General features: G+C 41.6%; 1 protein-coding gene across 1 annotated transcript in view; it reads right to left on the reverse strand.

Annotated features, from left to right (window-relative positions):
- The window catches only part of LOC106963232 (kalirin-like), a gene marked incomplete at its 5' end in the record, with an annotated part of 68987 nt that extends 54718 nt beyond the window's left edge, over nucleotides 1-14269 (reverse strand). Inside the window, 8 exons of the mRNA XM_015058022.1 lie at nucleotides 11207-11309; nucleotides 12880-13028; nucleotides 13110-13211; nucleotides 13314-13504; nucleotides 13586-13697; nucleotides 13800-13892; nucleotides 14012-14101; nucleotides 14183-14269. Coding sequence (XP_014913508.1) covers nucleotides 11207-11309; nucleotides 12880-13028; nucleotides 13110-13211; nucleotides 13314-13504; nucleotides 13586-13697; nucleotides 13800-13892; nucleotides 14012-14101; nucleotides 14183-14269 — 927 coding nt within the window. The remainder of the gene's footprint in view (nucleotides 1-11206; nucleotides 11310-12879; nucleotides 13029-13109; nucleotides 13212-13313; nucleotides 13505-13585; nucleotides 13698-13799; nucleotides 13893-14011; nucleotides 14102-14182) is intronic.
- Nucleotides 14270-14538: the final 269 nt, after the last annotated feature.

Raw genomic sequence — 14538 nt, forward strand, 5'->3', positions numbered from 1 at the left:
CACTATGTGTTTTTGTATCAAAAAATGTTAAATAATTAGGTAATTATGGTGTATGTTGTTGGAAGACACTGTTGACAATATCCAAACACATAAATATAGTCTAACTTTTTTATTTTATTTTATTTTTTTTTAAAAAGGTAAGTACAAAAAGTTTAAAAATATTTTTTTTGCACTTCAGTCAAATCAGTGAATCTTCGATCAGGCTGTGTAATGCTGGTCACATTCAAAGATGACCTAAAGTAGACCTAAGCAGTTGCTTGGGGCATCCCAGACATTCACAGGATCCTCATGAATGCTTACATTTAGACACAGAGGGTAGACCTGAAACACTTTTACATTTGCTTGTTGAAAATGACGATACTATTTGATTTAATCCCACCATCTGGGGACGCAGACGGTGGGATTCACACCCTTTGCCTCGAATCCATTTCAATGCCTCAAGTATAAACGTATGGCTTGGGAAACCCTGCTCCCAGTTAGGGTTCAGAGTTTAATGGAGGCATTTTAGAAAGACCAACTTGTCAAACTCAGTTACACTGATCCTGAATGACAAAAAGAATTAGACTTGGGCCAGAATTTGATTAAGACTAGATTAAGTATGTATGCATTTAGACATAAAATGAGCTGGATCCTAATTGACATTAGCGCAGCTAACTGAATAGGTTCCTACTAAATCAGATCAGTATTATTGGCTTATATTGCAGTGAAGATATGAAAGACAAGGTTCACCAAAGATGAAAACAAAGAGCTTTAGTGAATATTATTAATAAAAAAAACATCTACCAGCTGTCATATGACCTCTCTAACCCACACAAACACACACGCTCGCACCGTTTGAGGTTTCTGAGAATAATTCAGTGCTCCAGCAGCTTCAGGTTTCTAGTCAATGTGAGGAATAAGAGCCGACACCCAGCAGGACTGACCCCACTTACTGACACGGTGGGAGTTTTACGTTCTCTGGAGGCATCATTTCTATACCGACTTCGGATAACCAAAATCACAAAGAATGAAGAGCGACAGTCCACTAAAGCAACTAAAGCTTCAAGTTGATTCATTTAAGATGCAATACCATGTCAGTGATGCCGAGAACAGCCATCTACATAAGTCACATACAAAGGTGTTGAATGTAAAACATGCTTACAGTTGCTTACAAACTGAAACTGGACAGAATGTCATGGAACGATCCCCCCAGGTACTGAAGTGAAAATATATTGTACATCCAATCACCAGGTTCTGTTTGGACATTTCAGTGGTGAATCGAGTTAAGCTGATCGTCTACGGCTCCACATTTCCACATTGGACCTGTTGGGGTGAAGTCAGTATAGAACAAACAGTGCAAAAACCCGAATATCAGAAACGCCAGCAGTCGCATGTACACCACCACGGTGCCATAAACATTCAGAGATGCCGTGATTAGAGTGTCCCAACTCTGAATTATAAAGCCCGTTTCAGCCGTTATCAGCCTGCAGACGAGCCCCTCTCTAAACCGCCTCTGATCTGCCACATATCACAGATTATATAATATTGCACGTCAGTTTTAAAGCAGCATCGTAAAAACCGAAGGGCGTGTGGAGTGGAACTATGCAGGGCTGATAAAGAGTTTCACATTGAGTGTGAGACTCTCCAAAGGGTTTGACACAACAGAAGGAACCCCCCGCTCATTTCAGCATGATGATCCACCATAGTTCTCATGTGTTTTTATTATAAATCTGACAGTCAGCTGGTCACACAGACCATTTGTAATATAAATCTTACTACATTTAAAACTCACGTTTCAGACACCAGGTGTTGCTTCTGTGCAAAGTTCTGGGTATTAAATGCATCAGTTTCCATGCCCTGACATGGATAAGCTTCAATCCAGTTAATGAGGCGATTTATTATTATTATTATTAGAAAAAATGCAGTTATTCTCATATTGTTTAACAGAAAGCTACAAGTAGCATCAATCAGGGGGCGGAGCCTGGGTAGAAGCATGTCAAACAATAAAAAGACAAAGACGGTGATGGCTGATAAGATGGGGGTCAGACACTGGGTACATGTTTCCAACACTCGAATGAATGAACAGCTTCCACAGCTCAGGAAAATGCATCTATTCAAAGCCATTTCCAGGTTTCTGTACTGTGTAAAAAGTAGAATAAAAAAAAAAAACAACATAAAACTAAACCATCCATGAAGAAAAACTTTTCCACAAGTCACACCTTTCCTGTATGAGTCAGTGGGCTAATTTGTTTTTAAAGCAAACAAAATGTGAAAATAAAAAAACGATACAACAATGTCTGAATTGATTTTAAAACTCATGTTTCAGACACTAGGTGCTGAGGTAAAACAACAATAGCATGCTAGCAGTGTGACTAAAACGGCAGCATGATGGATTATATACAGGCCTTGGATAAGTATTCATAACCTTTGAACCTTTTCACATTACAAGCTCAAGCTTCACTGCATTCATTGGGGTTTTATAGGTTAGACCCATACAGAATACTGCATAGTGGGAGGAAAATGATTGTTTTCAAGATGTTTTTTTTTTTTAACCATAAATTTAAATGTGAGGCGTGGATTTGTGGCGAGTCACCCAGAGTCGATACTTTGGGGTTTCTCTCTTCTCCCACATGTCTGCTTTGTGGCCTACACTGCAAACAGGACTTCTTTCCTTTAACAGGGACTTTCTTCCTGCAACAGATGCTTCCATCTGAGCCTGTCATTTCTGATGGATGTCCATGTTTCTATTATGTCAGATGTTTCCCATTTTAAGAGGATGGACTGTATAGATTAGATGACTTTTGAAGTTAAACAGTCACTTGTTTTACACTTTGGTGCATACGGAGATTCTGGACCTTCGACTACTAAAAAATGATTGTTAGCTTGAGGCATGAACTGTGGTGAAGTTTGAAACTATTGGATGTTTTGGATGTTTGGCAAATGACGTATGATGGCTCAATGAAGCTTACTAGACATTGTGTGCACTGTAAACAGCACCTTGGGAGCAGGGCCATGACATCTTTACTAATGACAAAAGGTCATATAACATTGTACTTGCCTCCAATTTTAATCACTCAATATTAGGAAGTGTGGCCAACACGGACTGAACGGCTTCCTTCACTACCATTACTGAAACTACATGCCGACTACAATTCAAAAACAGAGCAGAAAATTAATGTCATCGTTCAGAACTTCTCCTTCTGTTCGCTGATTAGACCGGCTGAAAGAAGAATAGAAATCCCAGACGGAGCAACGAAGGGAGAAGAAAAGTAGAATTGCCGAGGACGGCAGTGGTCAGGCTAAAGGTGACTGGTTGCTCTGGACTTTCTGTAAGTGTATCAGATTAAAGGGGGTTTACCATAGTACATGTCACACGTTGAGTTTATTTATTTAAATGATTGAAAGCTACAGTTATAAGCCACTTTGTGTTGGCATATCACTTCAACTACCATCAGAACACAATGAAGTTTGCAGTTCTAACAATGGGATGAGAAAAGGTTGAAGGGTATAAAAAGTTGTGCAAGGCACTGGGGATGCTCCTTCTTCTTGCATATCGACTGCATACATTTTGCACATTTCAAATCCTTCTAATAAAACTAGCATTAGGGTTCTTAGAAAAAGACATTTACTGAAGTTGGTGAAAAAGGAACAACGTTTGTACTTGAATCTGTTCTGTAGCATCCATCAGGTTTAGATTCAGATTTCTCAATGCTCACATTTCATTCATCCTGTCTGAGTTTAATAACCCATTTCCTGTCTGCCTGCTGCCTACACACACACCAAGTATTAATCTACTCTGCTATAGTAAAGCTGGACTTAAGTGAATGGAAACCTCAACATTATAGACATGGAAGGACCTCAAAAAGAAACCCAAAATCTCTTACTATAAAAACGTAAAACTAAATTGATGATATGCAATCATTTCGATGTTTACAATCTCGACTGTGGCAAAATAATTAAAAAATGAAAACCGCAAGTCATCTTCAGACTAGAGACTATGTCTCTAGTCCTGTGCAAAGAGGACTAGAGACGCATTCAGGAGAGGAAAAACTGTCAAGGCGTACATCTGAGGTTCAGCCTGATCAGACAACCGGTGTAAGAAAGAGGAGCTTCGAGCTCTTTCCTACGAGACGAAAAGGATTGAAAACCGTTTCTACCTGTAGGAGACCAGTCCTGCTGGAAAGAGAACATCACAGTTCTCAGCTGTATCCTTTAAACACAGTTCAGTTTCTATACAGCTTCTCCCAGAAGAACAGTTTGACATTAAAGCAGACGAAAACAACAGCAGCTCTGTTTGTTTAGTCTGAGTTCAGTCCAGCAGTTTGTACTCACTCTGCTGCTCTCCTTGAACAACTTAAAGCTCATCCACTTTGGCATGTCGGCCTCGTCTCTTCCCCCTCTCTGTCGCTCTGTCCTTCTGACAGCTCTCTTCGCTGCGTCTCTGCCACACACACACACACACACATAAACACGCCCTCATGCACCCTCTGCCTCAGCCTGAACAAACAACCGTTGCTTTGTGTTTGATGACAACACTATTCTGCTCGCTGTGTGTGTGTGTGTGGGTCAGTGTGTTCACATTTCTCCCACTCCATGGAAGCGACTGAGGCACTAAAACGCTTCCAACTGACAGCAAAATAAGTGTGTGTGTGTGTGTGTGTGTGGAAATGGGAAGGGCAAAAAAGTCATATGAGCAGCAGATGGTTAAAGTACAGCTTCACTTTGAGCTCAATGAATCTGATTCATGAGAACATACATGTCAACAATCGCTGCCTGTGTAGCAGAGTCTAATCGGCACACTGCAGCACCAAGAAAGGCCATTTTTTATTTCTAAACCGCTCACTGGAACATCAAATTATAGGCCAGTTCTCGCTTATGTACAGGAGAAATTCTTTCGGAAAATGGGTTTTTGTTGCATTCATCCGGCAAGAAATTTGTCCTACTACTTTAAGAAGTAAAAAAAGGAAATAAAAACGAGTCAGTCCATGAGGGCCGATTGGCTCTCATGGGTTTGTGAAGGTGCAAGATGCATTTCTGTACAGGAGCTGAACAGCAGGTTTGGGGGTCAGCTCTATCCGGATGCATCGATATTAATGACCCTCATCGATTTTAACATCTGTGAAGTTTTAGGTGTTCTGGGTTCTTTACCAACTTTGGAAGCCGACCGCTCCCGAGACGATCCATCACCGTCTACGTCTTCTCCATTTGCAGATAATGATTCTCACTGTGGCTCACTGAGGTCTAAAGACCTTAGAATGTCCTCTCAGTTAGAGATGCACTAATAAATCGGCTCCAATATCCTTCATGTTGGGAAAACGTGAGCAGCAGAAGCTTGAAGCTGGTGTTTTCCGATCTTATCTACCTCAGCTAAGGTCTAAAAACCAGCCACTGTCCTCTCATTCTTTCAACTTCATGTTTATGCTCTTGCATTATTCATTACTCTATGATGTATGCAAGTATCATTTGCATAATCCAACTTTTAGACTTCATTGTATCTGATGAAAGTGCATCAAGCTCACAAATAATCAGTATTGATTGGTCCTGGGTAAAAACAACATCATTCGTTATTTTCAAACTTATTTTTCAGGAATGTTGAAGTTTTTCCCAAAGGTGAGAACTTAAATTCGTTCCAGATTCATCCCAGAGATTTTTCATCCAAGTTTGAAGGAAATAAAGATGGAAGTTGTAATCCCGTTACATAGTGACACACCGTGCCGTCCTGCATGTCCCGTCCACTTACACGAGGTAAACAAGTGGCATTGGGTTTTCAATTGTTTTTTTTTTTAGGCATTTTGGTTATGGTACATTTAAAATAAAATGTTACATAAATATATATTTTTTTCTGTACTATGGTGGTCCAGACATTGGTGGGCTCCTGTTCCACACAGTGGCTAAGGTTTATAGAGCGTGGCTCATAAAAAAAAAAAAAAAAAGGCAGGAGCTAAATAAGCATCTAGAGTGCAGTACTGGTGGCAGAGGAGCCATGAAGACTGCCAAGCTTACAGCCACTGGAACGATGCTTTAAATAACACAGACCGCAGGCTGAGCCACAGCCGCCTCATTACACTGGAACACGTCACAGGAAGGAGAATCCAGTCGTACGGAGGAGGCGAAGGCTGCGGTGGGACATCAGCAAAAGAATCACAGAGCTGAAGTACAGTAAAGTCCAACTCAGTGGCTGGTGCGAGTCCTTCGTGATGATCATAGCAGCTTCATCATGTTCACACTGAACATCTTGTTAATGTGAAGCAACTGAAGCTTCAGCTAAAAGCAGCAGACGGAGCAAGGAAGGAAAAAACAAAAAACAAAAAGCCGTCTAGGTCACAAACTCTCATAGCACAGTCATCTTTAATGACTTTTACGAGAGCTGGACAATTCCACGTCCGTCACTAGGACCGACCCAGACATTACCACACAGAAATCAGATTATAAACTCTCTTCCTTGTTGTCTACATGGAGAAGAGCAGCAATGGAGTCAATGTAAAGGGTACAACCCGCAAAATTAGACCTACTTAAGAATGTAAGGAGGCATATGGGTCAAAAAGAACTATAAAAAAAATTAATGCAAAGTAATAATTTTGGTTTTTATGTTTTGTTTTTTTTAACCACACCATTTGTTTATGTGCTGGTTTACTGCATCAACTTCTGCTTGTGTTCAAAAGCAGAGAGCAAAATCTGAAGTTTGTCCTCCAGATTTTAAGACTACGATATTTTGACTCCAATCATTTCATCCATTGCATTTTTAATAGAAGGACTTTGATAAAGTTTAACAACTGTAGCAGGATTTTCATGGGATGCCGAGAGAAATGTGTTGTTTTTCTGTACTTGTTTTTGCGAATGATGAACATTTTTAACAAGTAAAGAACCACAACTGTGTTTCAGGCTAACCTGAAGGTCAGCAGTGGCTGCAGTCTGAAATGTGTTCATTTCAGCAGAGATTTTCATTATGATTATGACAGATGTGTCAACAATTCCAAGACCAATCCTTTGTTTGCAGTATACATGGCTGCAGTGCCGTCTGGCTGGACCTTGTCGGCTGCTTAAGGGTCAGGACAGAACCAGCAGGTCAAAGGAACAGAGAACCGCATCACATTCCCACATCTATATACAAATATATCAACATTTTCTTAATGTATAGAAAAAATACAAATAGTATTACACTCTGAATTTACTCAGTTTTTCCAGCCTGTGTAGAATTTATTTGGTTTTTATTACCTCACCCTGTGACATATGAGCTTCCAGCAGACCTTTTTACATCGTCTGTCTTTAGGTCTTATGCGTCACCCTGATGAGTCCATAAATGTAATAATATATATTAAGATTTAAGACTGAAATTAATGACTTCTGTGTTTGCACATTGTTACGATAGTATTTGGATTTCCAAACGTGACATTAGGAGTTTGGGAATATGTCAGGTTTATTTGGAGAAGACATGTCAGAAGTATTTACAAGGAGTCCAACAACTCCTTGTAAATACTTCAAACCAACAAATGTATACCTGCCAAATTTCTGCAGGAAATGACACAGTCCTCCTCCTAGTGTTTTTACAAGTTAAAATTTTGCTCCTTACTGGTTTAAATATCCCATCTGTACCTTCACTGTTCTGTTTGTGTCAGCAGTGGATTGTCTGAGATGGACTCACATTGAAACAGCATGTTCAGTGAGAACAACAGGGATTTAATGTCGACTTACTACAGTCCAGACCAAACAAGTGAACTTTCTTTCTACCATGATCTGTCCTGCTCAACATTACATGACTCACACCACATCACTGTTCTAGTGACATGATTTTGATTTACTCCTCTTATTTAAATCAGCCATCCTAATAAAGGGATCAGTGTAAGTGGCGCATAAATTGGACATAGTACAGTTAAATACCTATCGGCATAATTTTACTGTGCATTTTAACATTGTGTCTGTTTTTATGTTAATCTTTGTAAGGTGACCTTAAGTGTCAAGAAAGGCACCTACAAATAAAATGTATTACAATAGTATGCTAGAAGGATAAGTGAAGGAGATGAGAAAGAAGAAAAAAAGAGAAAAACATATTCAAAAGATTCGTCATCCAAAACCACCAGAAACGGTAGCTTCACCCTAAACACACACCCTGGAAAGGCAGACAGCGGAACATGTGACTGGGCCGACGCTGGGCTGTTTTTAATCGGAGGAGAGACGAGGAGTGAAACCAGAGAACAGAAAGCACAAGGAATGTTTCTGAACGCAGAACCTCAACGTTTGTGTGCAGGCGGCCTGGGAGAGGCGACAAAAAACACAAACTGGGAAAGAGGGAGCTGTAGAATGAGTGAAAGACCACAACAGTAGAGATGGTCTGGACTCACAGAGAACTGATCCTAATGGGAATTAAGGAAAACAGACAAGAACACCAGAAACCAAACAAAGTATCCAGCCTCACAGACGTCAACGGCCTAAAAGCACCAAAGTGCTTCACACACAGGTCCGCATGCTGATGTAGGCAAGTTACTGGACAGTAGCCACAGGTGACCTGGGGCAGTCTGACAGAGGAGAGGCTGCCATGCAGCGGCGCCACCTGTTGGGCTCTCTGACCCCCACCGGCCATTCGAATAAAAAAAATAATGCTACTCGTTCTTTCTGGGGTCCCCAACTAAAATAGCAAGAGGTTCACTACCTCCACCACCCAAACAATCTGGGATATAAACATTTTTTATCAGTCAAAACATATTTTCATATATTTTTTATTTTACATTTAATTAACAAGATATTTGCCTTTTTTTTAAACTAGTGATGAGTTATTCAGATGCCTATTAAATCATATTATGCCAAACAGAAGAGTGGAATCACATTTAAGCACCAACTTCATAAGAGGCAGACTGGCCTTAAACCCAGCAGGGGTCAAATTAACCGCATATTTTCCGTCCAACAGGTTATTTTTTTATTTATTTATTTTTTTTAAATGGAGAAGGAAATAAATCTGAAGGAATTTTAACAGATTGCACCACTTGGTGCAGATGCGCAGACATTTTCAGCTGTACACTCGGAGAACGTCACAGAGGTAAATCAATAAAAAATAAAAAATAATAAGAATACCAAATATCATCTCTGACCTGGACTCTTCATCCAAGTTGGACAGAAAGGCCTTTAATAGACCATTGCAAAGTGTTGTTTCAAGTCAAGCAACTAGTTGTAGCAATCGCTAAAGTACTCAGCATACTTTGATTAATTTTAATTTAAAATAACGTTTACAATGCAAATTAACTTTAGTTTTGACATATAATTAAGCAAATGCAGTTTAAATCGCACATTATTTAAAACAAGTACATCACAAATATATCTTTTGTCTTTATCAAGGCTGATGCTAATAATATACATATTAGGAGCTCCGTTACAGCTCATCTTCTGTCCTTTGATTGTCGTTATGTTGCCTTTGTGCTGGTAGGTAAACAAGAAATTGTCCCTTCAAAACAAAAGCATCACGACTCAATCAGGAGTTTAACCACAGGTAAAAGTAATTAAGGACAACATAGGCTGTATACCTTCTAAGTTATTAGTAAATCCTTTGCACATTGTCAAACATTTTGTAGTGGTGAAGGATCCTGTCCAACATGGAGGCCATGTTGGACGACGAGTCTCACCCACTTCATGACATGCTGGCTGGATACAGGAGCAGCTTCAGCCTGAGACTCGTCTTACCAAAGTGCAACACAGGAAATCATTTCTGCCCGTAGCCATCACACTGTACAATCCACAAGTCTTTTTGCTTGTTATTTTATTTATAGTCATACTTGAATTACACCGCTCATACATTTTTTTTTTGCTCCGTTTTTAAAAACCCAAAATAGTTATTTTTCTTCTCGTTTTACCAGTTTAAGAAATAATGCTCCAGGCAGATTCCCTTTTGTTAGTAAGCTGGCTATAACCCCAATCCTTTGTAGTTTTATTTCACAGATACAAAATTAAAGATGCAGTTTAAAAACTTCACATCTTTTACCAAATTCAACATTAGAAAATCCCAATGACCAGGTCATTGAGAACGTATGCATAAAATATAGCAGGAGCTTTAAATGTTCCCATTCCACCAATTCCAAACAAGTAAGCAAGCATCATGCATGTAGTTCTAGTGGACTAACTGTGTCACCACAAACCGTCTACAAACAGAGCTTTAACCGCGGTGGCAAAAATCAAACAGGAACTCTGTAAACAAAGTTCAGAACAAAACTGGTTTTCAGGAAAACATCAGAGGTGGATCCCAGAATAGGAAGATGGAATTTTCCAAATCCACAGAACAATAAACCAGAGTAAAGTAACAACACACCCACACAAAGTGGCAGAGAAATCCCTTATTCTACCGGGAAGAGAGGTAGACAAGTTCTATTATCATAATGCTGAATAAAAACAACAATGAGGAAACTTGCCTAACGTTGCAGATTGGACCAAAATACTACTTAGTAGAAATGGACAGAAGGAACAGTTGTAAACTGAGACACAGAGTAAAAACAACAAAAGCTGCACTGCTGGGACCATTCTGTGTGTGTGTGTGTGTGTGTGTGTGTGTATGCCAGCTTGGTGGCTGCTGACATTTTAGGAAAGACAGTGTGTAGGCGTGGGGTTGCACTGTGAAAAGGCCACATTATAGCAGAACTCCACAGTGACTGTGTGTGTGTGTGTAGTAGAAATAGTAAGAAGAGGTCAGGGTCCTGTTTCAAATTCTGAAAATCCTAAATAAGTTCTGGGGTAACTGACCAAACAGCCCATTTGGTCAGTTTATGGATGTTGACATCTTGCTAAACAGCTTAAGTCTAATTCCAAATTGATCTCATGCCATTTTTAAAAATACCTTCAAAAATTATATATATATAGCTTTACTACAAAACAAGTTTTCCTTTTTATTCCAAAACAATCTTAAGGGATGAAATTAGTTGCATTAAAGTTGAGCACACACTGCGTAAACGTGCACCTCTTACTTGGAAGTGGGCGACTGGTCGGCACGCGGCATCAGCGGCACACACACCGGAACACAACCTGAACAGAGTCTTCATCGCTCTTCACACTCACATTGCTCACTACTTTTGAAACATGCAGCTCCCAGAACCTGTCTGTGGTAACCCAGTTACCACAGACACACGCTCTACCCCTGCTGGAGCCCATGGTAAGCTCCTCAGGAGACCCTGTAGTGCAGGCCCAGCTGCGGGTCATCAGCTCGTCACAGAGCCAGCCTTCCTTCTGCACATGCTCAGATTGGGCTTCCTACCTTGTCGCTGTCTATGGTGTTCTGGGAGGTCCTGGAGGTGATGGAGATGGTATCTGGTTGGCTGCTGCCGTCTCCCTGACTGTCTCCATCTTCCCCTCCCTCCCTGAATGAGGCCGAACAAACATACGGCAGTGTGAGATGAGGCCATGATGTGTTTGTGTATTTACAAACAAAAACTATTCATCCTTTGGTTCTTGGTTGGGTGCAGGGTGCCCAGTTCATCAGCCCTTATCCACTTATGCCTCAAGTATCTGACAGTGGCTGCATTTTCATAACAACTGTGCCCAAAACAGTCAATATTACACTAATGTTGACAGAGGACAATTTCATAATTACAGTGTTTCCATTGCAGTTTTGGAAAATATACAAATTTTGATATGTCTGAAAAACCACCTCATCCTGCAGGAACAGTGCAAAAGCATTTTATCACAGCAAGACCTTTTCCAAAATTGGCATGCTTCCATCAAGAACATTTATTTTTTGCACTTTCAGTTTGCACAACTCTGTGGTGAATGGAAATGCAACTTGTGATGACCATCGCCACATTAAGTAGAAAAAGTAAAGTTCTGTGACGTCCAGCGTTGGGTGGAAGCATCATGTTCTGCTCCCTGTTGGTGTTTTGATACAGGAGGAGCAGGTTGACTTCACAACAGATGGCTTCAGAACAACAGACCGTTTGTGTAAACTTACTGAAGCAACATCTCAATATATCTTCAAAGAGCAACAAAGTCAACGCTTGGACTGATCTCAGTCACATCAAAAGGTGTGTGTGATCAAAGCAGGCCGAACCTGACCCAGTCCCACCGGTTCTGTCGGGAGGAATGGGCCAGAACTCCAGCAAACCGCTGTGAGAAGCTTTTGACTATTGACCAAAGTTAAGGAGTTTAACTTAGGAGTCGCTGCCCGCTGTGGAGCGTACAAGCATGTGACGCATTAACAAGGCTTCGTAATAACACGGACGCATACCGAGTTTTCATTTCAACTCTGTTGGACAGCACGGACTTCAAACTTTATAAAAGTGGTGTTTTTATAGTGGTTTTGTGGTTATTTACTTCAAAATAAAGCCAGAAATAAGATTGATAATTTCCACCTTATTTTGTGGGGTCTAAATGTACCACATTTCGAAACAACCAATGAAAATATGTTGACGGTCTGTTGCTAGGTAGAACGGAGACACGCGGAAAGAGAGACGAGAGGGGGGGGGGAGATTTGGATACGGCAAGAGACTAGGGCGCAGCGATGCTGTGGATTTTACTAGGTTTGTTAGAGTTCGTGGTGTGTGCAGTGTTAGTAGTAGTTTTGCTAGCTATCGCTACATGGCTTCATAGCGAGCGCTGACGCACTGAGAAGAGAGACTCCACGCCGAGATGGCCATTTAGACCTCGTCTTCAAAGGGTTAAAAAAGTCCTGCGTCTGCAAATATCTGGTTTCAACTGGACTCTTTTCAGAGAGAACTGAGCTTTTTCTTCAACCCTTCCACACGTTCCACAGGCTGTCTGAGCACAGCATGCTCTCATCCGACTGGTTAGACAGCCAGGTGACGTTAATCCAGTTTCTCACTAGGAAATGTTGCACCTCTGTTCTTTTTGGTCTCATTTGTACTTAAAACAATCTGTTGAATACAAAAACATGTACTCCTTGTCATTCAGGTGGAAATGAAGCTGCTGGCTGACCTCTTAGAGAAGTTCCTGGGCTTAGTCAGTGCAGGCGCTTTAGGCAGATGAAGAGGCTCCTTCAGCGCCCCCTTCAGGTGAGTCATTCTCTCTTGGATCACCTCACGGATGTTTTTTATCCATTCCTGTTTGGCTTCCATGCTGGATGCCTGGAGGAGACATGTTTTCTGTGTCAAACGGTGCATGATGATGCCTCAAAGCGTTACGGCGTTATAATGACTTTGACCTACTTTTAGCACAGTTTTGTTATCAGAAGACGGGGTTCTTCCTGCCCACAGGGCAAATTTACATGGGTCTCCCTCTATGTGCTCGGTCACCCCGAGCTCTGCCGTCTGCAGACAAGACAGAAACAAGAGAGGAGTGAATAAACCAATCAATCAACAGTGAAAGGGCGACCCCTTCAGGTCCAACATAAAACTGCACCCATTGCTCACCAGTAGTCTGTTCTTGTATTGGTACTTGGTTCTTCCTGCCGAGTCTTTGATCTCTTTGCTGAAGACCAATGAGAACTCGAACAGGAAGAGGTGTCGGTCCCGGCCCTTCCGGATCAGTGCGCGCGGGTCCCAAACCTGGAAGCTGTCCTGCAGGATCAGCTCACCCTGAACCTCCAGGTTCTCCTCAAAGCCTGCAGCAGAGGGAGAGCCTGACTGCCAGATCAAGTCAGCGACTGCGAGTCTGTTCAGTAGCAGAGCATAAGCAGCCTTACCGTCCAGCATGGCTAAGTGCATGGCGTCATTGGCTCTCTTAGGAACGCTGAGCATCACCTCCAAGCCGTCTTTGATCTCCCCTTTACCCTCTTCACAGCAAGACAGCAGCTCCTGCAGGAACAGGATGGTACGCACGAGCAGAAGAGGATTTCTGCTCCGTCAGTCTGCGTCAGCGGTGAATGTGTGAGGCTGTGCTGCAGCTGCTGCAGATACCTTTAACAGAAGTTGGTACTTTGTGATCCTCTGGACTGGTTTGATGAGGTAGGAGTTGAGTGTGTTTGCCAGCGCACGTCTCTGCTGAATGTCCTGTTTAGGCACACAGAGTACCATAAATAGTTTCAGAAAGCGGTTTTCCTTCACCCTGCTACGTCTGAATGGACTAAAGTTGGATCAGAGGCGCCGACAAATTTCAAGGTTTAACTCACATCAAAGAAGCTGCCAGCGTGCTCCAGGATGAGCTGACTGGAGTCGGGTTTGTTCTTGCAGTAGTCCACATAGATGTGGAACTTATCAGCCTTATCAGAGAAAATGGACAGTTTCAATAACGGGGCGAAGCTTCAAACCGAGACAAATACTGGAGGGAGACGTCGTCTCACCCAGGTGACGAAGCAGTGGCCCACATCCTCCGGCAGCTGCTCGTAGTTCACCAGCTCCTTCAGGAAAATACTGGAAGAGAACGAAGATCAGCCATTTCACACCGCTTGACACTGCAACACGTCAAAGATCTTCGGAAAAAAAAAACTGTGCTGTGTTTAAGCTCTGTAGTGTTGGACCTTCATGCAAAAGTTTGTTGACTGATCTGAGCTTAGATCTCTTTCTAAAGTCTAAATGGAGCAGAAAGGACAGAACAGTTCCCTCCAGGAACAACAGTTTCCGGATGTTGTGCAGAGGTATAAGAATCAGGCGGGTTCTTGAACTGTCTGTGAAATCAAACCTCAAAGGTTCATTGGAG

Source organism: Poecilia latipinna, unplaced genomic scaffold (assembly GCF_001443285.1).
Source record: "Poecilia latipinna isolate Pla-1442-1.1 unplaced genomic scaffold, P_latipinna-1.0 Scaffold1510, whole genome shotgun sequence".
Taxonomy (NCBI): domain Eukaryota; kingdom Metazoa; phylum Chordata; class Actinopteri; order Cyprinodontiformes; family Poeciliidae; genus Poecilia; species Poecilia latipinna.